General features: G+C 37.0%; 3 protein-coding genes across 7 annotated transcripts; 2 read left to right on the top strand and 1 right to left on the bottom strand.

Annotated features, from left to right (window-relative positions):
* Positions 1–101: 101 nt before the first annotated feature.
* Positions 102–3316, top strand: akr1a1b (aldo-keto reductase family 1, member A1b (aldehyde reductase)). Of its 4 annotated transcripts, none has more exons than XM_073815182.1 (9): positions 102–150; positions 940–1035; positions 1202–1321; positions 1556–1707; positions 2040–2235; positions 2326–2525; positions 2611–2683; positions 2791–2877; positions 3160–3316. In XM_073815182.1, the coding sequence occupies exons 2-9, from the start codon at positions 949–951 to the stop codon at positions 3223–3225; spliced, it is 981 nt and encodes a 326-aa protein (XP_073671283.1). In that variant the 5' UTR covers positions 102–150; positions 940–948; the 3' UTR covers positions 3226–3316. The 4 variants fall into 4 exon arrangements, with proteins under 4 accessions (XP_073671283.1, XP_065154513.1, XP_065154529.1 ...); XM_065298441.2 differs by having other exon boundaries at positions 139–238; XM_065298457.2 differs by lacking the exon at positions 102–150 and adding an exon at positions 332–412.
* Positions 3317–4634: 1318 nt separating this feature from the next.
* nasp (nuclear autoantigenic sperm protein (histone-binding)) lies at positions 4635–11545 on the top strand. 2 transcript variants are annotated; one of them, XM_065265007.2, is made up of 15 exons: positions 4636–4799; positions 5389–5430; positions 5506–5619; positions 6667–6747; positions 6843–6952; positions 7167–7676; positions 7896–7951; positions 8027–8103; positions 8178–8251; positions 8371–8559; positions 8701–8873; positions 9932–10000; positions 10085–10159; positions 10446–10574; positions 11342–11545. In XM_065265007.2, the coding sequence occupies exons 1-15, from the start codon at positions 4762–4764 to the stop codon at positions 11375–11377; spliced, it is 1773 nt and encodes a 590-aa protein (XP_065121079.2). In that variant the 5' UTR covers positions 4636–4761; the 3' UTR covers positions 11378–11545. The 2 variants fall into 2 exon arrangements, with proteins under 2 accessions (XP_065121080.2, XP_065121079.2); XM_065265008.2 differs by lacking the exon at positions 10446–10574 and having other exon boundaries at positions 4635–4799.
* Positions 11546–11748: 203 nt separating this feature from the next.
* On the bottom strand, positions 11749–22524 carry ccdc17 (coiled-coil domain containing 17). The gene is made up of 14 exons (XM_065298121.2): positions 22021–22524; positions 19516–19617; positions 18483–18536; positions 17500–17617; positions 17168–17309; positions 16972–17082; positions 16715–16848; positions 15856–15978; positions 15163–15333; positions 14720–14762; positions 13481–13696; positions 13171–13393; positions 12143–12253; positions 11749–12036 (listed from the first exon to the last, which is right to left on the bottom strand). The coding sequence occupies exons 1-14, from the start codon at positions 22231–22233 to the stop codon at positions 11905–11907; spliced, it is 1893 nt and encodes a 630-aa protein (XP_065154193.1). The 5' UTR covers positions 22234–22524; the 3' UTR covers positions 11749–11904.
* Between the last annotated feature and the right edge of the window lie 90 nt (positions 22525–22614).

Here is a 22614-nt window from a genome sequence, read left to right as displayed (position 1 = left end):
CAAAATTCTGCACGTTTCGTCATAAAAAAATTACAGTTTGGTGATTAGGCCATGAAAATATACCGAGAAACACAAATGTAACACTTAAGGAATGGGCGTTCATGAAGACTTTTATTTTGACACGTAATTTGAGAACACAGCGAACAGGAAGTAAGTGAACGCTTTCTAAAAATATGTAATTTATAAGTACTCAGGATTTTACTGTACTGAAGAGAATTGAATATATTGTTAATACACAGTAAGTAGCTGAGCAAATGAAAACAAAAACATTTTACGTAACAAAAAATATTTTTAATTTCGCGACACATGTTACTGATTAGACAATTGAACTTTGGCATAGGGAGAAATGCAGCATTGCCATTAAGCTGTGCGTCTTGTTGTTCATTCGTATAAGTTTCACTGTCGAAGATTGGTACGTTGTTTAACGTAAAATTCTCTGTGCTGACTGGTCATTTTGATCTGTCCTGATTTGCAGGCATAAAGCTAGGTTTGGGAATGTGCCAATGATAAATGGAAGATGCACAAGCTGACTACTTATTATATTAAACTGCACAGGCTGTTTGCTTAAACCACGTTTTGGTCATTTAAAGATTCTTTTTATATAGTATTTCAAAGGACATGTCACAAAAAAGACTATCCAAAAACTGCAATCCATGTTGTTTCTACAATGTCTGTATCCTGTTGGAGCTGAAGTGGAAGTCACCTGACATGTCAGGAGGTTTAACTTCCTATCATTATGATTCTGAGTTTAAGTGTTGAACAGCTTACTTCACTTTACAACTTCTGCAACATTTCTGTAAGTGTATAGAGAATTAATTGCTTTACTGGTACAGGGAGCACTTATTTACTATCCTGTTGTAGGCTGTTGCATTTTTTTTTCGTCTAAACTATTAGCCAGAAAAACTTATTATTAATAAGTTATATTTTGTGTCTGTGAAGGCACACAGGATGAGTACCAATGACTTTGCTGTCCTCCACACTGGAAGGAAGATGCCCCTTGTGGGACTTGGGACATGGAAAAGTGAACCTGGAAAGGTGGGTTTATTGAATGTTTATTTTATTTAATCTTTAGGATGACTGTATTGATGTCAGTTAGAGACTATACCGGGATAAACAGTTCTTTAAAAAAAACATACTTAGTTATTCAACTTAAAATACATTATTGTGCTTTCTATGAATTAAAATGTTCAATCAATTCCAGGTAAAACAGGCTGTGATTTGGGCATTGCAATCTGGATATCGGCATATTGACTGTGCTCCCGTTTATGCAAATGAGCCGGAGATTGGTGAGGCTTTTCAGGAAATGCTGGGGCCTGACAAAGTAAGTAAAAACCCATTGCTTGGTTGGCACATGCTTTAAGGAGCTTTCATAAAAATATAGTGAACTGTTCCGATTTTGTTAGGATACAAAGCTATTTTGAAAGCTGTCAATGGAGAAAGATGCTTTCTGCACTATAATGATCATAGCATCTATAGCTGGGATAAACTGGACTGTGCTAACTAGTCAAACCTTAGCACTTTTACACTGTTCACTATAGCTTTTGTCCACTTTCAGGCCATAAGACGAGAGGATGTATTTGTGACTTCCAAACTTTGGAACTCAAGGCACCACCCAGATGATGTGGAGCCATCTCTGTTAAAGACCTTGAAAGATTTGAAGCTGGAGTACCTGGACCTTTACCTTATCCACTGGCCACATGCCTTCCAGTGAGTTTTTCCACAGTGTACTTTAGATATAGCTTTGCTCTATTATGATCATCCAGACTGTATATAGCACAAAATTCCACACAACCAATAAAGTGTACATGTAATTTCCTGTAAATATATGTGTATGTCTTTGAAGTGAACATGAAAACAGATTTCATAAGATAATTTCATAAGGGTTCGGGAGTCAGTAAGAGCCTGTCTAGTGCATGGTTTACTCCGTGTGACTTGTACATGTGATCTTTACTTTGACAAAAACAAGTCAAATATCCTCTTGCTGTTTTTTGCCTTTTCTCAGAAAGCAGTCAAGTCCTTTATCTACTTATTTTTTGCAGACGAGGTGATAACTATTTCCCCAAAAAGGAGGATGGAACCATACTGTATGATGACACAGACTACAAGCTTACATGGGCCGCAATGGAAAAGCTTGTTGGAAAGGGTCTTGTCAGGGCCATTGGGCTCTCAAACTTCAACAGCAGACAGATTGACGACATCTTATCAGTTGCGAACATCAAACCGTCTGTTTTACAGGTCAGACAAAAAGTGCTTTTGGTGATATTTTGATTGATTACAAATCAGGGACATTTTGGTAAAATCCTTTCAATCACATTTGTTTTGCAGGTGGAGTGTCACCCGTACCTTGCACAGGTTGAACTGCTAGCTCATTGCCGTGACCGGGGTTTGGTGATGACTGCATACAGTCCATTAGGATCTCCTGACCGAGCCTGGAAGCATCCAGAGGAGCCTGTCCTGTTGGCGGAGCCGGTCATTGCTACACTAGCCCAAAAGTACAACAAGAGTCCTGCTCAGATTATCATCAGGTGAATCATTGTGGTGGCACTATAGATGGACATGTTATATCTGTAATCATTACTACATAGTGTTTGTCCATTGATCATTTGGCAGGTGGCAAACTCAGCGAGGAGTAGTGACTATCCCAAAGAGCATCACAGAGTCTCGGATCAAAGAGAATATCCAGGTTTCTGAATGTTGACACTCTCTTTATTTTCCATCATATTCAATTAATGAAATTGAGTATGTATTCAAGCAATAATAATAATGTGTATTTACTCTGATTATTTACAGCTGTTTGATTTTAGTCTTGACCCTGAGGAAATGAGCCAAGTGACGGCATTGAATAGAGGCTGGCGTTACATTGTGCCTACCATTACAGTAAGTCTGCTTACACAACATCAATAAGCATTCAATGTACATTTTATTACTTTGTGTTTCCAACAAATCAAACCTATGCCCTTGATTAACAACAGAAACTGTAATCAACAAAAGTAAAGTACAATAACACATGGGTACTTATAATAAAAAAAATAAAGTAAGATGCTGGTTTTAGTGTGGACTGAGGTGTGTTTCATAAAGTGTGCTCATAAAAATTTTAGCAGTATAAATCCAATCCAAAAGTATTTTGAATTTTTAATTGTTATTTTTGTTTACTTGCAGGTTGATGGAAAGTCTGTACCCCGTGATGCAGGACATCCTCTCTACCCTTTTAATGACCCATATTAATATACACTTAAGCAGGGTTCTGTGCCTTGGAAAGTATGCTCATTTACTTGCCTGTATACTTGTAAACAATAAACGGTTTGTTACGTATTAATTTGTGTACTGTTTTTATTTGCCTGGCATGTTTAAAGGGGACATTTCACAAGACTTTTTAAAAATTTAAAATAAATCTTTGGTGTCCCCAAAGTTCATATAAACTAGCTCAAAATCTCATATAGATAAATTATTATAGCATGTAAAAATTTAGCAAAAATGTGCCGTTTTGGGTGTGTCCTTTTACATGCAAATAAGATGATATCTGCACTAAATAGCAGTGCCGTGGTTGGATAGTGCAGATTAAGAGGCAGTATTATCCCCTTCTGACATCACAAGGGGAGCCAAATTTGAATGACCTATTTTTTCACATGCTTGCAGAGAATGGTTTACCAAAACTAAGTTACTGGGTTGTTCTTTTTCACATTTTCTAGGTTGATAGAAGCACTGGGGACCCAATTATAGCATGGAAAATCAGATCTTCATGATATGTCCCCTTTTAATTTATGAGATGTGCCAAAAAGGTTTTATCAACTTTTATTCTCTTGTGGGATGAATTTTTTTTATATGAAGAATACTAAAAGATGTTTTGACTATGAGTACACAGAAATTACAAATTGCCAAATACACCATTTGCCTGTATTATCTGAAGAAATTAAATTCTGATGATTTTAGATGTCACAAATGAACAATAAATCTTAAAACAAATAAAGCTGTTTTGTTATTTTTTATAAATAAACAATCAGTTATTGAGCAAGCATATACATTTTTTTTAAACCTTACTCCAATTCATAAGGAATAATTGACAACTTTGAATTATTCGAAAATCACGCACACCCTTCTTGGAGTGCCATTACACCACTGGTGTGCATTACTTTCAAATAATTCAAAGGACTGGAGTCAATTATTCCACTTATACCACGGTTACCACAGACATTGCTCTGATGGTTATTTTAAGGCATTTAACAGGTTAGGTGTGCGTTTATCGGAAAATAATGCATACCCGTGGAATATTTTTCAATCAGTCAGAATAAAACATTCAACAACTTCGTGGTATAATAATTTCTAATTGTCAACACGCGTAAAGCAGAGTAACGTTACAGAAAATAATGCAAATAATTTTGTTTCAAATGATAGCAATGAAGAGGTAAAAGTTACAGACTGCATCTTTAAAATATGTCTAGCTTAAAATTAGAATATAATAATGTTACAAATATTGTAAATAAAATGTTTGTAAATAATATCACACTGCAATTTAAGAAAAGATGTTAAACTCTTAAAAACACACTGTATCGTTCGCGTATGATATGGTTACTGGCCCTTTAAATGTATTCTCCCGCGTTTTTCTGACAGGGTCGTAGTTCAGCGGAAGTACAGCTTATATCCGTATTTAAAGGCGCCAACCAAAGACCTGTTTAGGAATAGCTTCACAAATCTGCCATCTTTTACGTGTAGCTTCAGACACACATCATCCAACAGTCCATTACATTGTTTACCCTAACCAAAATGCCAGAGGAAACGGCAGCTGCTTCAACCACCGAAAGGTAAAATAACGTTACAGTTTTAAGTAAAACGCGCTTGCAAACTCTGCAACTAAACTAATAAGTTGCAGGAACTTAAAGTAAAAGGGTTGACTGCTTATTTTTTGATATCAAAGCTGCAGTAGCGTGCTTGTGAGGAAAAGCCTCGCTCTTGCGTTTAGCTTTGTTTCACTCTCGCGCCAGTACGCCACGCGATGTCATCCCCGTTCATTCTCGGTGTTCTGTTAAGTTTCGCGACTTTATTTTGTAAGGGAATGCTTCATATGAACATTTAGTTTTTATAACTCAAATAATGAGATTCCCGCTTTGGTGACGTGAACGGAATGTCGCTGAGCTTGGCGCTGCGTTGCTTTTGCGCTGTCTCTAAAGTTGAAAAAGATGTTGTTAGAAACCCAAGTGATACTAACTGTAATATCCCAAACTTAATGTTGTATTTTGTTGTTGAAAAGGCATTATTTCCACGTGGGTGTATGTGTCATGCGCAATATCTGCTTTAGTTTGGTCCTACGCACGCGCACTTTTGAAACCAACTAAAAGTTTTAGCGTTCTTCGTCTTCACGTTACTGATTTGTTGTTGACCCTTGTTTTACAGCATGGAGGAAAAACCTTGCTCATCAAGTGCCGCTGCAGACAGGTATTTAAGAGTTCGCATTTTTAACTTTTTATCTGGTCAAGATTATGCTTTTGATGATATTTATTTTCATTTCAGCTCCATTGATGTAACTGAGGAAGCAAAGAAGCTGATTGGTACAGGCAACCGGCACTTGGTGATGGGTGATGTTGTGTCTGCAGTCAGTGTGTTCCAGGAGGCCTGTGCCATGCTGTAAGTAGTGGGGTTGGAAAATATTGGGAATTTTTAAAGCTGGAGACTTTCCATGGGAATATTTGGGAATTAATGGAAACTTTTTGGAATAAACTGGGAATTTGAGAAAAATTGCAGAGTTTCATATAACGGAACTTAAACGTAGTTTAAAAATCATTCAGAATAATTTAGTGTAAAGGGATGTATCATGATAATCTGACACTTTCCATGTTTAAGTGCTATAAGTGGGTCCCCAGTGTTTCTGTCAACCTTAAAATGTGAAAAAGATCTACCCAGTAACGTGCATCTGAAAAAATAGGTAATTGAAATTTAGTTCCCCTTGTGATGTCAGAAGGTGATAATACCACCCCTCAACCTGGACTATCCAACCATGACACTGGCATTTAGTGCAGAGATCAGCTAATTTGCATTTAAATTGCATTAAATTAAACTTGCTTTGCACTAGAACTTGACATACATACTCTGGGGACACCAACGATTTATTTTACGTCTTGTAGTCTCGTGAAGTGTCCCCTTAAAAACGACAAGATTGATGCAAATACAGTTGAATTTCTACCCTGCACATTCCTCAGTCGAATGCATACCGCGCACTATTTACTGAAGGGCCATTGAAGCCACGCCACTGCATGTACCTGCATTCTAACTTAACATGCACAGATCATTTCTTCAATCCTGCACACACAATCATGTCAATGTCTATCTTTGCATGTGTTCATGTAAATGACATAAATTTGTTTAAAACTTCCTTGTACTATTTGTCAGCTAGTGTGCAACAACATTATACCATTGTAAAGACACACCTCCATATATTACTTAAGGGGGAATTCCTGTCCATTTTCCCATTTTTGACTTCCATAGAAGCCACACTTGCTACATTTTAACAGTTTAAATGGTTATTAGCACTTTTTTTCAGTAAAATGTTTGTTTTTGGAAACCTGCAGTTGGACATGGGGTTTTACAAACCACATTTAGTGGTTCATTGTGTGTGTTAACTGATGCTAATATTTTGATTAAATCCATGTCTACTAAAATCTTTTCCCTCTCAAGAGCTGAGAAGTATGGAGACACTGCTGATGAATGTGGAGAAGCTTTTTTCTTGTGTGGGAAGGCCCTTCTGGAACTTGCTAGGTATTGGGATTTATGGGAATTCTGCTTTGAAATGTTGCTGCTTAAATTTCTGTGATTCATAACAATGACTTTATGCAAATCTGATTTTTTATTAGGATGGAGAATACAGTGCTTGGCAATGCTTTAGAGGGAGTCCCAGAGGAATCCTCTGAAGAGGGAGACAAACAGAATGATTCCAAGATTGAGAGTGCAGACAACCTGGATGGTTTGTATTGAAATTTAAGTCCTTATTGGCAAAAATTGTTCATGGTTTTTTCTTGTACATTAGCATTATATCAGAAAAATGTCACTTCATTAAATCTAATGAATTGACTACACAATAAGCCATCATGGAGGGGTCTTAAACATCATAGACACTTTGATCCAGTTAGGAACTCTGAACTGTTTTGCTGTTCTGAACCTTTTGCATTACAATTCAGAGAAAACCAGAGATGAGCTTCGGGCTCAGGTTTATGATGCCATGTCGGAAGACAATAAAGGTGAAGAGATGGGAGAAAGTGAACAGAAGCCGGAGGATGTTGAGCAGAAAAAGCAAGTGGAAGAGGAGGTTGAGCAGAAAAAGCAAGAGAAAGAGGAGGGTGAGCAGAAAGAGGAAAAGGAGGGTGAGATGAAAAAGCAGCATGTCGAGGATCAGAAGGAAGGTGAGAAGCCAGTAGAGGATGAAGCGAAGAAACCAACAGAAGATAAACAAAAGGAAGATGAACTGAAGCAGGACGAAGAGGTGGGGGATGTTAAGGCACAGAAGAAAGATGATGCAGCAGAGCAAAATCCTGCTGAAAGTCAAGCCAAGAAGTCCAATGGTGTAACTGGACCTTCGGAGAAGAAAGATGCTGCTGGGTCAAATGAAGTTTCAGAAAAGACTGAAAAAGAGGAAGAGACCACTGAGAATCCAGATGGGAATGATGAACCTATGGAGCATGCCGCTGGAGGTAGTCAGTGATGACACTGAATGATCTGGGAGCACCAGGGTCTTGTGGTTTTAAAATTGTTTTAACGTTTATAACTTTCACCTGGTGAATACATTTCTATATGCCGGAATGTGCATCAACAAAGCACTTATTTTGAGGCGCAACAACACAAAGGGTATCGTGGTGGTGGTTTTCACATTTGATAACTTGCCTGTTAATGAAGTTAACATTTACTTTTAGATGATGAGGAAGATGACGACGATGATGAGGAAGAGGGGGATGATGCAAAGGATAAGGTGGGTAACTTTTTTTTTTATTAGGTTTAAGCTCTGTTCCTATTTTTGTTCTGTTAACTGTATTTTACATGTTAGGAAAGTGAAGAGGATGAAGTTGGAAACTTGCAGTTGGCTTGGGAGATGTTGGAGGTTGCGAAGGTCATTTATAAAAGGTATTAACCATCTCTGTACCTCAAATGCTTGCTTTTTGGTTGGCAGTTCTCTTTAAAAAATCTTTTATTTGTAGAAAAGAAAGCAAAGAAGATCAGCTAATGGCAGCACAGATCTACCTGAAACTTGGAGAAGTTGGTGCTGAATCTGGTAAGTGGCTAGGAAAAAATGTGCTTCAAGAACCATTTGTGAGCAGCTATAAAGTGCCATATATAAATTCCTATACAATATTCCAGTGTTCATCTTAAGACTCTGTTTATCATCTCTAGGTAACTACAGCCAGTCTCTGGAAGATTTTCACGAATGCTTGGCCTTGCAGTTAAAACACCTTCCCTCTCATAGCCGTCTTTTGGCTGAGACTCACTACCAGTTGGGCACAACTTACAACTACACAACCCAGTACAGCAAAGCCATCGAGCACTTCAACAACTCCATCAAAGTCATCGAGAGCCGTCTCTGTAAGAAATCACTTAACTCTCCTAGCATGCTTAAACCCATTTTATCTATAGCTTCTGTAGGTGGATCTGCTGTTATTATTTGATGTCTAATGGGTTTGTGCCATTCTTCTCCCCACTCATGATTGTCATGTTATTTCCCAGCTATTCTTCAGGAGGCGATAGACAAGGCGGAGGGTGCAGAGGCAGCACAGGAAGAAAAGAATGAGCTGGAAGAGTTGAAACAGTTACTGCCAGAAATTAAAGAGAAAATAGAAGATGCTAAGGAGTGCCAGAGGACGGCTGCGACAGCCTCTGCAGAAATACATCAGACACTTGTGAGTTGCTTCGCTCTCTTTTACATAACTTAAGGAAATTTGTTATTTACACTGTTTTATAGTGGTACTTGATGATCATTTGGCAAAACCTGATATTTTTGGCTCACTTTTCTGTATGCCATAAATAAGCAGTGTTTCCCACAGAATTAAGCGGCTGTCGCTGATGACGTCACACTAATAAGCATATTTGTGACGTCATCACAACGTGCATTTGGTCTAAGTGTTGGCACTTGAAAATCAGTTTTTCTACTGTGATATGACCGTCACCTTATATTGTAGTTTCACACAACTGAACGCTTTTTTCACATTTCACACAAGTATAAAACGGTGACTAAACATGACCCAAACACAGTGTTTAATCCAACCAGCTACTTTAACTGCTGCTAAAATCTTGGATTAATAAACGCAACATCATCTGACAAAATCACCATAGTCCAATATTTAAAGCAACACCAAAGAGTTTTTTTTTACCTTAAAATAACGTTTTCAAAAAAGTTTCAGTCGTTCATCCACTCGAAACAGGGTGAATGGCACTTTCACCTTCGCTTTGCAGCCCTCTATCGGCCAAAACCGCACTAAAGAAGTTTCCAACCGTCGGGTAGTGGTCCTGTAGTTCGAGTGAAAACTACAAAAACTTGCTTTAGACCTACAATCCAATCAGAGCCAGCGATGCTGCAGTATTTACGACAGTGCTAATGAACAATTACGCGTATAACCTGTAGGGGGAGCAAAGCGCAATAACTCTTTAGTGTTGCTTTAACTTAAAATGCAGACATGAGGTGATTTTGGCATTACGTGTGCAGTGCCTTTACTTCTCCATTTGTGCTTTAGTACCAGGCTGCCTTTTCTGTGTGGAAATTTCATTCATTCTGGATGCTTTATTTTTTTACATAAACAAAGGTTTTCTGCATTTCCATTTCAATTGGGGTCCCCCAAGGACTTCTTTTGTAAAACAAAATTACACGTCTTCAGAACGACCAAATTAAGCCCAGTGGTCTTGTGGTTCTTTAATACATAAAAGGTGGAAAATGACACTGCAGTATAATGTTTTGTTACAGGGAGGAGCCTCCACTTCATCTGCATTCCCTGCTGAAAATGGTGGTCCATCTTCGTCTACAGCTAGTCAGGTTTGTTTATGGTGCTTTGTGCAGCTCAACCAAATTCCAACAATTGTGCTCTTTATCTGTTTAACGCCTCTGGTTTTGTTTCAGATTGTTGTGAGGCCAGCTGATGGTGCATCTTCATCCAAGTCTGCATCAGATATTTCTCACCTCGTACGCAAGAAGGTTAGTATGCATCCACTGAAATATAAAATTTAAATTACTCTCAGACTTTAAACTAGCATGTACTGTCTGTATGTTTAAAGCGCAATCTCAGACCCCATCCCTAAAGCAACATCTGCTTTGCTATATTAGTTCATACGCTGAGTTTTTAAACTCTAGGAGATTTAGTGTTGCTTGGTGCTTCTGTGGTGGTTGGCATCATCAGTGTGACGTGGCATGGTGTTGAAGTGGCCAAGTGCTTTAGTTGCATAGAATAGGTGTTAAAGTACGTGTTCTTGTTCCTGCACAGAGGAAACCAGACGAGGAGAGTCCAAAAAAGGACAGTGATGCTAAAAAGACTAAACAGGAGACCTCAGTTAATGGCAGCGACGACTCCGCCCACAACGGCAATGGAGTCGAGGAGAAAATGGAACAGGAGGCGAGTTGCTAGGCTTATTGTTTCCTCCTAGTAGGAACAGAAGAGGGTCCTCAGGGCTTCAGGATGGCGTGTACACCAAGGATTTCTATAAATGGACGTTGAGACCCTGTTGCCAAAATATATTAAGTTGTTCAAAACCAACTAAGAGGCTTGTGCCATATGATTTTTAACAGGCATTTCTAAAATCCATGCTTTGAGCATATTTTCCTATGAACATGTTCTGTCAAATTTCTCATGCAACACAGTGTTTCATACAAATTGATTCATAGATCTTTATTATCAAGTTAAATATCGGTTCTGAGAGCAACTTGCACTGTTTGATGGTGATCGCAAATGAAATGTGCTTGACCGTCTGTCCATATTGTTTCTACCTCATTTGTGGAGGACTGGACCATGATGTAACGCACGCAACTGTACAAACTCATTTTTAGGTGACATTGTTATCCCAGGTTGACAGACTGTAGAGTTTCTGTCTGCTCGCTGTTATTATTATTATAAATTAACTGCTTGGTCTTCTGAAAGAATCCCTTGATTGCATTAGTCTACATTGTGGATGATTCCCTCTCCAATATTTTATGGAAAAGCGAGTTAACCGATTTGTTACTGAAGGTTTGGCCACTGTGCAATTTAAACTGCATTATTGCACTACTTTTACTCATGATTCAACTGTATGGCTTGTATCATGGTATACTGTTAGACTATTACATGCATTTGCAAAGCCCAGTGTGTACTTGGTAAGCATTTTAATGTTTCGTTTTCTCTTTCAGCCAACCAATTCTTCCTCTGTGGAAACCTCAGCATGATGGGCTTCTCCTTCCTGCCACTTACTCTTCAACCAGCAAAGCATGCCTGCCTCACTCATTCTCCATGAGCAGTGTTTTGTCTTTGTTTTGTAAATAAAACCGTTTTCTTTGTCTGTCCAATTTTGTATAATTGTAGTTCTCTATCAATAAAGGATTTGCATACGTGAACTCCAGTGGTTTTCAATTGTATGCCACGTTGTCTTGAATGACCGAAAATTGCTTTTACAGTAATGAAAGCACTTAAATGGTAGATTAAAAGTAGAAATTGGGCTCTTGTGAGGCTTTATTTGGCTGTACTTATTTGTATTAAAGCACATTAAGCACACAGATCGAAACGATGTGTGTGCTTAATGTTGATTGTGCATGGATGCAATAAGATTAAAAGTCATTAAAATAATAGAAACGGAGAGCACACAAAATGGAAAGCGATTAACTTCGAAGAACAAAGCTATCAGAAACCACATCCATACTAAATTAGCATAAATGTTTTTTACAATTTTAAAAACTGGATCATATTATTCCAGGCTCTAACAGAACTCCAATGTATGTTGGTCCACCTGATCGATCAGTGGCAGTGATGAAGGTACTGGATTGGATGAGGGTTGCAAGTTGTGATATAGATCATGGGTCTCCAGGACTGTAGATGTGTTTGAGACCCCCTGAAAATGACAATTTGGAGGCAGTAGTCTCATCAAACACAGGCTTTGTTGAATATATACGTTTTTCTTTGGAAATGTATTTAGATAAAACTAAGTGGTTGCATACCTTTGGTGGGTAGTTATATTGGCTGATATGTTTGGGGTCAATCTTTACCAGGGACTGTGCATCTTCATCACAAGCATTTACTATCCGAACACAAAGTTGCATGTTACCCATCTAAGGAAAGAAACATTTTAAGCATATTGTATGATTTAATAGTGAAAAATCTTATTAGAGGTTTGACCTAGTAGAGACAGAATTTAGATGAAGATATGTGACCCTGGACCACAAAACCAGTCATAAGTTGCACGAGTATATCTGTAGCAATAGCCAAAAATACTTTGTATGGGAATTAAGTTTTTTTTACGCCAAAAATCATTAGGATATTAAGGATAATTTGTAAATTTTCTACTGAAAATATATAAAAATCTATTTATCATTAATAATAAGTATTGCTAAGGACTTTATTTGGACAACTTTAAAGTCGATTTTCTCAACATTTAGATTTTTTTACACCCTATTTGATCTCCAATTCAAAAAAAATTCCCTTGACTGGTTTGGTGGTCCAGGGGTCACAGCAGGTAAAAATAAAGTATACTTAAAATGTTCTACAAAAATAGGCCTACTTAAATACCAGCAAGTTCATTTGTCGTACATTGTTATTGTTTGTAGTAGTACTTCACACTACAGTAATACTTTAATAGATTTTTTTGTGTATTGTACGGTAAAATTTTGGTGTCTCAAAATAGTACATCTGAGTACACTTGCTTATCTTAAGAAGTACTATTTTTTGTTTTTGTTTGTTTAAGTACAAAATTAGTGTGTGAAAATAGTACACTTAAAAAATAGTGTACTTAAAGTGTATTTAAGTGTATATAATACGTAACAATTTATACGAAGTTAATCATGCAAAATCGTATGATTTTCATTAAAAAAGCAACAACGAAACCGAACACCTAACCCCAACATCACAGGTTTGAAGGCAAATCGTACCAAAACTTACGAATGTGGTCATATGAATTAATACGAATTAGCCAACTTGTCAAATATGTACGGATTCTCGTGAGATAGCGTTGAATATTCACTGAACTGACCTGAGGCACTGAATTCAGCTGATCTGGGTTAAGAGATCCTCGCACTGGGAGAGAGAGAATTGGAAGCCTCCAGTGACCACTGTGAATTTGGTTGTGCTGGTCAAAAAGCTCAAGCGTAGCCCACCCTTGGGGCACCAATCCCCCAGTTTCATGACTGTGAAAATCTAGACCTCCAGAAGCCTGGATCTCCACGATCAAAGAGATATATGGAGATGGTTGTATTCTATAGAAAGCACAAGTTTATAGTTGTACAAATATCAGTCTAAACACTATTAAAACATCCCATGCTTTAATGTTCGTGCCAAACTACCTTGGTACATGCTGCTTCATAGCCAATATGGCATAATTTTCAGGATTTTTGGTGGATGGGTACCGCAGTGGCTCTTCTGGCAGGCATTGCACAGGTGGCATGGGTGTGATCTGTCCTAGTTTCTGTCCATTGCAATATAATCCTGCCAGCAAACGCACCGATCTCAGGGTAGCTTCTATACCAATCACCAGGTCATAGAAGATGACAAAACTAGCCCTGTAACAAAACACACAATTTAGATAATATACACTATATATTGGGACATTGTTTTCTAATGAACAGGTTTGACTACAAATCTTAAAGGGCATATATGATGCCCATATTTACAAGATGTAAATAGCTGTGCCTAAAATGTGTCTTTGAAGTTGTAGCTCAAAATACCCTACAGATTATTTATTTTGGTGGGAGCAAAAAGCTTTTTTTGTGTGTGTGTGTACCTTTAAATACCTTTTTCGGTTCAAAATAGATCTGATTCCTGTGAATACAGTCTGAGACAATAGTATCTTTAGCTGCATTAGCATTGTGATAACAAACATATTTAGAAAAGCTTTTGGGTAAAATTAACCAGTCAGTAAGTGAACGTGGGCAGGGCTTTGTTTGTGTGATGTCACATTAACAAGAGTATCAAAACAGCATGTCTAATGAGACTGCTTTGGATAATGAGGATTAAAAAAAAAGGAGAGGGGGGATTTTTTCATTGTCCGGTTGTTGTATTCACACACTGCCAACATGCATTTATGTCCAAACACCTTGTAAAAGTGGATTTTGTATAATATTTGCATATTTGTAATGTTACAGCTAAATTATATTCTAGAGAATTGTGTGCATCAAATTTTATAGCAACAGTTAGGGCTGGGTTTTTTTATCCAACATTGATACAGTCTAGTGTGGAAGAACTTAAAACCCAGACCTGAACCCAGCTGGAAACCTTTGGTATGATTTGCAGGTTTTGAGCCAAACACTCGTCTCCAAAACCCATCCATGACTTGTACACAGGGAACATTACACAGTTGCCACAAAGTTGGACATAAACTTCTTTAAAATGTTATTGTATAGCATTAGTATTTGTTTTAATTGAAAATCCTTCAATAGATAAACATGTTTATTAGAAGGGGCATCCCAATACTTTGTCCAGTGTAGCAAAAAAATGGATTTTAATCTCAATGCAGTGTATGAAACCTAAAGGTTCATAAAAGACAAAAATATATCTAAAGAGTGAGATTAGAGAATTTGTCTTACACAGGATCATAAGGAGCAGGACCAAGGGTTTCCATTGGATCAGCTACACGATGACCCATCAGTGAACTCTGATTCTGGAATATTGGTATAGGCAAAGTGTACAATTATCATCTTAATCCAAAATACATTAGGGTCCAATGCCAGTTTAAGAAGTAACAAGTGAAGAGTTTGGTTCCAAAACCAGATAACTCATTTTTTTTTTACATTTTTCAAAAATCTAGTTTCAAACTCTTCACTATGTGGGGTCCATTGGACTCCACTGATGGAACCCTCAGAAGAATCAAGTTCCTCATCATATAACTTTTTATATATTACGTATATGATAAAGATATCTATTAAAAAGTGCTTATTAGTTCTTCAGAAGGTTAGGCCAATGTGGCAACAGGAAACCCGCCTAAATGATTGCTGGAGTATCTTTTAAGTCTCTTAAATGTTAGTCTAACTCACCAGTGAGAGGGCAGGGTGTGTGGAGGACCCGGGAAAAATTGGTGAAGGGGGTGGAGTAGGAGGTGGTCTTCTCTCTCTCCCCTTCTCTAATTCTCCTCTTAGGTAGGCGATCTCGGCTTGGAGACTTGCCATGTGATGAACAGGGTCCTTCTGGATAACCTTGAACCCTGAATGAACAATTACCAAAAACACCATGTAGAGAGTTAATAAAAAAAAGTCTTGGTGTACAACAATTCATACCTCCCAGCAATCAATAGCCATCATTTCACCATCTGTTAACCACAGACCGGATTTATTCCGGCTATGAGTAACCCACTTCAATCCAAAATAAACGTAAATTTGGCTACATGTCGTTTTTTCCAAAATAACTTTTGAGATGTGACATTGCAGCATGTAAACAAAGTTAACAGTGAATAAAATCTGTTTTGTTTTATTTATTTATTTTTGGGCTTTTGTTAGACATCTATTACATTTTCACTGACATCCCACATTTGGCATAGACATCTGGGCTGTGTTTGGATGGCTATTAGACGTCTTTTAAATTGCTTGGTAATAGTATGCTGGAATAAAAATTGTATTATGTAGTAAAGGTAGGTTAAACGTGCCCAAATAGTATACACTATATGCTAGATTTACTGTACATGGCCATGCAAACTTTTTAGACTCATTTTGTAATGAGTGTAAGATACCATGCTTACCTTTGTGCCTTTCCCTGGCCAGCTGGATTCGGAAGATTTCCTCCTCAAGCCTCTGGTTTTCCTGCTCAACAGCAAGAACATCGGGATCAAATACCCTGCGTGGAGACTTCATCCCTGGGGGCAGTAAATAAAATTACGTATAACGGGCCCAGAAAGACTTTGCATACTTTAGCTACACTTAAAGAAAGCAGGAGGCTTTTAACTCATCCCAGTAAGCCGTGAAGCCACATGATACAGCACTAATTTCGCAAGATGTTGGATTAGGTTTGGGGGTAGGATGAGGATGAAAACAGAGGTTCTTGCTAGATGGGCTACAACTACACCATGAAACTACACCATGAAATTTTGGGTTTAGGGTAAGTTTGGGGGCAGGATTAGGAAGAAAACAGCATTCATCTGGCGAGATTTCATGGCCATAGCTTTATCCCTTCTAGCCACAACCCCCAGAGCAGTGGTGGGCAGCATTTTTCTTACAGTGCCCAGGGAGCAAGTGGGGTTAAGGTATCTTGCTCAAGGATACCTCAGTCACAACCTGCAAACCATGAGAATCGAACCAGCAACTCTCGGGTTACAAGCCCAACTGTATAACCACTAGGCTACAACTGCCCCATCTATGATTTAAGGCTATTCATTAGCACAGCATTTCAGAAATGAAGTTTGTTAGGTTTATAATTAGAATAGTGACAAAACTGTTTGGAGACCTTTGGAACTGTTAACCACAACTGTTAGGATCATCTGTGTGACATCCAACGAAAAAATTAAAGTTATCTTTAAGGAACAGTTGTTTGCAAAAGATATTTTGTATCCAAATATATGAAAATGACTTTCATAGATTTCTGAGACTTCTTACTTCTTCCTTTTGTCCTGCCATCAGCTTTAGGTCTTGCCTGCTCCAATGTCAGAGCTTCAGCTTGAAGGTCATGCATATGGGCCAAAACCTCTGGATCAGAACCACCAGACTGCATGTATCCAAGATGCAAAGCTCTGTTTGCAATGCACATTATTAAGTGTATTAACTGTTTAAAATCCATTAACAACCTAATGATAAACAAACATCATTTGTTCACTTCATAGTTTAACCAATGGTAATACCACCACCAAGCAAACCTTATTTGGGCAGACAGGGGACCATCCACAGAGGAGATCAGGTTAAAGTTGATATGTTGCGTCTTTATGCCCACTGGTGGTGGATTTGAAGGGACCTCATTTGGATTAGGCCTGTAAAATCAACACAGTAAGCATAACTTCAAGCTTAGCATAACTCATATAATAAGCATTAACACTTCTTGGCAAATTTTCTTACGCCGTTATTGAGTGGATATGAGAGCTGAGCTGATGTAGCACCTCCTCATTCCTCTGTTCTTGATATCTTAGCTCATGCAGTGCCTCCTCCAGATGAAATGTCCTGTCCCGTCCTGCCAGCTCTACAAGCCGCTGCTCGATCTCTGGGCACATACAAATTGCATTTACTTTTATGGATTTAGCAGTTTTTACTAAAGCACTTAGATGACCTTAGCAATGCAATGATTTAGCAACTTTCCCTTTTCCCTTACCTTTGAAAATTGAGGGTTAAAGATTATTGTTGTGTATTGTTAGAATATTTAGAATCACTTTACATTAATTGTTGGGACTCACCCTCTCTCTCTTTCTCTAGCTGGTGGTTATGTTCCCTGATCTCTGCCAGTCTCTTCTCATGAAGCTTAGACAACTGAAGGGCACTTTGCTCATCTGCATTCTGCTGAAGTAAAATCTGCTACTCAGAGACCCGATGTCCAACACACAAAAAACACATTATTTATATAATACCAAATACCCAGATTTACAGTTGAGCTCATATGTTTACATACCCTGAATTTTTTTTTCTTGGCCATTTTTCAGATAAAATGAATGATAACACAAAAACATCTCCTGACCTCAATAACATCAAGCCACTCTGGGGAGATCTAAAATGTGCAGTTCATGCAAGACAAACCAAGAATTTACAGGAACTGGAGGCTTTTTTTTCAAGAAGAATGGACAGCTTTACCATTTGAGAAGATAAAGAGCCTCATCCACAACTACCACAAATGACTTAAAGTTGTAATTTATTATTTAAGGGTGCAATACATAGTATTAAAGGCAGGGTGCATGATCTTTGAAAGCCAATGTTGACATTTGAAATCACCTAAACTAACACGCCCCTACCCCAGTAAACTCTGGACCTTCTATTGAAAGTCCCGCCCCACACATACGGAACCCAGGCAACTATGTCAGTTAGTAGACACGCCCCTTACTGCTGATTGGCTACAAGTGTGTTTTGGTACTCGGCCCCGACTCCCTTTTCCAAAGTGTTTTTCAAAAATCATGCACCCCGCCTTTAAAAACTGGAGTATGTAAACTTTTGATCAGGGTCATTTGGGTAGTTTCTGTTGTCATTATGATTTTAAAAAAAGAGTAAACACAGTTGAATGATAATAAATGTATTTAGCCAAACACTAACCATAATAGAAAGAAAAGTTTTTGTGTTATCATTCATATTCGCTTAAAAATGGCCAAGAAATCATAAGTCCTGAATTATGTCCAGTAAAGATATGAGCACAACTGTATATAACTGATATGTTGAATGAAGTGAAACTGACCTCTTTTAGTTTTCTAGGAAGGCTTTCTTCAATTGACATCCTGAGTTTTTGAAACTGAAAGGAAAGGTTATCATTTGTGACACTGGACCAAAAAACCACACAAGGGTCCATTTTTTGTATATACATCATCTGAAAACTGAATAAATAAGCTTCCATGTCTGTTCTGAGGACAATATTTGGCTGACATACAACTGATTGAATCTGAGGGTGCAAAAAAGTCTAAATAAATATTGAGAAAATCACCTGTAAAGTTGTCCAAATGAAGTCCTTAGCAAACCATATTACTAATGATAAATACATTTTTTATATATTTTCAGTAGGACATTTTCAAAATATCTTCATGGAACATGATCTTTTATATCTTAATATCTTAATAAACCTAATATCCTAATGTTTTTAGCATTAAAATCTATAATTTTGACCCATAAAATGTATTGTTGGCAATTGCTACAAATATACCTGTGCTACTTATAACACAGGGTCACATAGCCCAGGGGTTTTCAAACTTTTTGTGTGTGTGGACCACTATTTGTAATCAATAATTTTTGCGGACCACCTCATAATAAAATATGTCTACACAAAGTACTGAATTTATCTACACTTCTATATAGGCTTACTAGCACTAAAACTATAACTGGTCATCACATCAGTACAAAAGATTCCTAAAACATATTCTTAAAAAAATATATTTTTCTTAATAAAATATATTCTTTTATATTTTATTTTGCCTTTACACGGACAACCTGCAGTACCCTCACGGACCACTAGTGGTCCGCGGACCACAGTTTGGGAATGGCTGACATAGCCTATCTATCACACTCTTGAAATTGCAGTATTTTTGTCAAATCGACATATATTTTCATGCTACTTTAACTTAAAAATTGAAGTTAAACAATTTAACTAGTTTGTATAAGTTATGTCAACTATTCACAGGTCAAAACTTACAATAGTACATTGTTTTAACTTCACGCTGCATTTTTTTACAGTGATAAGTCCATTTCTACCTTTGCTATTACTGCATGTGTTCCTGTACCTCTTCTGTGAGTTTGCCTAAAGCGTTGTCCTTTGACAAGCTGTCCTGTGGTTTATCTGGTTGACTCGCTCTCTGATCCGCTGGGTGACTTTGTTCCTTCAGCTGACCAGTGGAAGAAGTTACAGGAATTATCATTATACTTACAGGCAGCAAGCAGTTATTAGTCTTTTGTAGCTCATTTGGTTGGAGATGGCATCAAACTTTCATTTTTACTGTGAAACCCCTGGCCAGAGGTTTTACGAGCAAAAAGCACGCCACAACCAAGTGTGGTAGAGATATTTTATTGTATAGAAGAATGTAGGGGTGAATTAGGGAAAGGAGTATGATAAAAGGATGGGGTGTTGGACAGGTTGTCCTGAGATCCGAAGTATTGTCTCGGTTAGATACCAATAGGCCAAGCACCAATGAGTTGTGAGTTTTGTAACATAGGGTCAAAGGTCAGCTGTTCTTTACAAAAACCCATTGCTTCACTTTTGAAGACATTTAATAAATGGATGGATGTAGTTTTGGATGGGGCACTATTTAATGCCAGTGTAAAGAGCCAGGATTTTATTTACAAGCTGGGAAGATTACTTGAAAATTGTAATCAGTTACTTACTGATTACAAACTACATGGCAAAATGTGTATTCAGTAACCTTATCGCTCAGATTACACATTTTGAGCATTTTTTTTTAATTAAATTTAGATTACATATGACCAGTGTTTATTTGATGTCACATATATTTAAGAAGGATAATTTTGTACTATTTTGACATAGAACAAAGAGCAAAAAAATATATGCAATGTTTGTAAGTGCTTTTGCAATTACATTGTATGTAAAACATAAATAATTCATCATATTAGCCATAAATAAAATGTATCATATTAGCAATAACAATATTATTCTGGTTTTACCACAGTGAAACCCTGTTGTATGCATATTGTGTTAGAAAACATAATTTTTGGGAATGACTCTTAGATAAAATCTAATGTAAACACTGAAGAATATATCAAAACTTCATATATTTATTAGGGCTGTCAAAAGATTAACCGTGATTAATCACATACAAAATAAAAGTTTGTATTTGCGTAATATATGTGTGTGTGTGTGTGTGTGTGTACTGTGTGTATTTATATTTATATTTATAATATCAAATATATCAAACATTAGATAAATAAACATGTAAATGTTTCTTAAAAACAAACATTAATGTGTGTGTATTTATATATAAAAAATTATTACTCACAGTGCATACACATAAATTCTGGAAAAAAAACATTTATTTTGTATGTGATTAATTGCAAATAATCATTTTACAGCCCTAATATTTATTACTCTTAAGTCTTTTGACCTTTACAATGCCATATATACAGTATGTGAAGATTAACAGAGTACAAATATAAAACACCGTAGGCCCACCCTTGTGGATCAGTTGGCTTATAGACGCTTTTGTAAGCTTATGAAAAAATGGAAAACTTTTGAAAGGTAGGAAAAAATACTATATAATATGTAACGTAATCCGTGTAATGTAATCTGTAACAATAAAATAGTAACTGTACATAATAGTAACTATCTGATTACGAGTATTTTAAAATGTAATGTCATAACTACAAGTATTTAATTTTTGGAATCTGGTTACGTAATCCAGCTCTTAATAAAACTATGACTGTGTTTGGCTGAAAAATGAAAAACATATAAGACTAGGATGGCTTGAGGGTGAGTAAAACATGTGCACTTTAAAAAAATACTTTGCTGCCTTAAAATTTTTTGTTGAATCAACTCGGAAATTACTAGTCATTTCAACTTACTATTATTTATCTTGACAAGAGATGAGTTGTTATAACTAAAGGTGAGTTGTTATAACTTATAAAATTAAGTTGACTTTTCTCAACTATATTTTATAAGTTGTGACAACTCATCTCTGTTGACATGACTTGTAAATCTGAGTTGATTTAACAAAAAATGTTAAGGCAGCAAAGTATTTTGTTACAGTGTGCCAATTTTCATTAAAAAAATACATAAGACTGTATTACTTTTTGTGATGATTTTTGGCCTAAAAGTTTAAATTTCCTTATATTTTCAGGGTTTCTATGAATGAAGCAATCCTGCAATGTGTAATCCTTGTAATCTAGCGTCATTAAGATAAGCAAGCATGGGCAGGTTTTAACAGAGGACAAGACTGAGTGATGAGAACCAGAGCGGCATGACATTTTACCAACTTAACAGGAGCGCAAAAAAAAAAACGGTTTTATCTGACTTCGTTACTAAATTTATTATATTTTATAACTTCAAACTGATTAATTATTCACTCCTTTGGAAGCAAAAAGAGTGCATTAAAAGCTTTCATTTGTATACACCCTTCTAGTTCTCAACCCTCGATATGTAATAGTCATTGAATCTTACCTAAATATTCCCAACACATATAAAACCATAATTTTTAATTCAAAAGATATTTTATTCTTTAGTAATACGCTATTTGTTTTAAAAACATTGTTTGATCGGTTCTAAATGAAGACTTACTTACAATTATTACATCAGGTGTCCTTGCCCTGGTAGGATGCATCGTCTTCCCGGACGACTTTACCGTTTTTGTGCGTCCAACCCGTCCTCTCAATAAACCTACTGGGTCTTTTAAGTCTGTGCCAATGCAGAATTTAACCTTGTGTTTATTAAGGAGTCCAACAGAATGAAATGCCATGTTACAGCTCTCACAAATGAACTCCCCCAACCCTTCCATCTCCAAATTCTAAAATGTTTTCCCTATTTAAACTTGATGGGAGATCCAAGACAGATTCACAAACCATATCAAATTAGGTTATCTGCTTGCTAAGTGTGCACGGCATTTGTTGACTGGTGAGGTTTTGTTTATTGGTTACAATCACCTTGGCAAGTTGTGTGGTGTGATAAAGAATAGGTGAAATTGGAGCACCCCTTGAATTTATTGTTTGTTTTGTTAATTGATGGGTGACTTTCCATTATTTCAGCAGAAAACGAAAGGCTGGACATGTTTGGCAAACTGATGCAAAATATTTATTACAATTTTTTCTCTGATCGTTTCAATTCGATGCAGTAGTTCACGTCCGTGTCGTCTCATACAGATAAACCCATACATGACACC

Source organism: Paramisgurnus dabryanus, chromosome 7 (genome assembly GCF_030506205.2).
Source record: "Paramisgurnus dabryanus chromosome 7, PD_genome_1.1, whole genome shotgun sequence".
NCBI lineage: Eukaryota > Metazoa > Chordata > Actinopteri > Cypriniformes > Cobitidae > Paramisgurnus > Paramisgurnus dabryanus.
Note: the sequence above shows the minus strand (reverse complement) of the source record. Positions and strands in the feature narration are given on the sequence as shown.

Excerpts from the sequence above, each read along its gene's own strand:
- akr1a1b (XM_065298429.1), top strand. The coding sequence starts at position 737 with ATGATTCTGAGTTTAAGTGTTGAACAGCTTACTTCACTTTACAACTTC. Across the intron at positions 2,236-2,325 it reads TCAAACCGTCTGTTTTACAG|GTGGAGTGTCACCCGTACCT; the intron begins GTCAGACAAAAA and ends TTTGTTTTGCAG. Across the intron at positions 2,878-3,159 it reads ACATTGTGCCTACCATTACA|GTTGATGGAAAGTCTGTACC; the intron begins GTAAGTCTGCTT and ends GTTTACTTGCAG.
- nasp (XM_065265007.2), top strand. The coding sequence starts at position 4,762 with ATGCCAGAGGAAACGGCAGCTGCTTCAACCACCGAAAG. Across the intron at positions 5,431-5,505 it reads TCAAGTGCCGCTGCAGACAG|CTCCATTGATGTAACTGAGG; the intron begins GTATTTAAGAGT and ends TTTTCATTTCAG. Across the intron at positions 8,252-8,370 it reads AGAAGTTGGTGCTGAATCTG|GTAACTACAGCCAGTCTCTG; the intron begins GTAAGTGGCTAG and ends TATCATCTCTAG.
- ccdc17 (XM_065298121.2), bottom strand. The coding sequence starts at position 22,233 with ATGGAAGGGTTGGGGGAGTTCATTTGTGAGAGCTGTAACATGGCATTT. Across the intron at positions 19,618-22,020 it reads GGACACCTGATGTAATAATT|CTGAAGGAACAAAGTCACCC; the intron begins GTAAGTAAGTCT and ends TCCACTGGTCAG. Across the intron at positions 12,037-12,142 it reads AATATAACTACCCACCAAAG|GGGGTCTCAAACACATCTAC; the intron begins GTATGCAACCAC and ends TGTCATTTTCAG.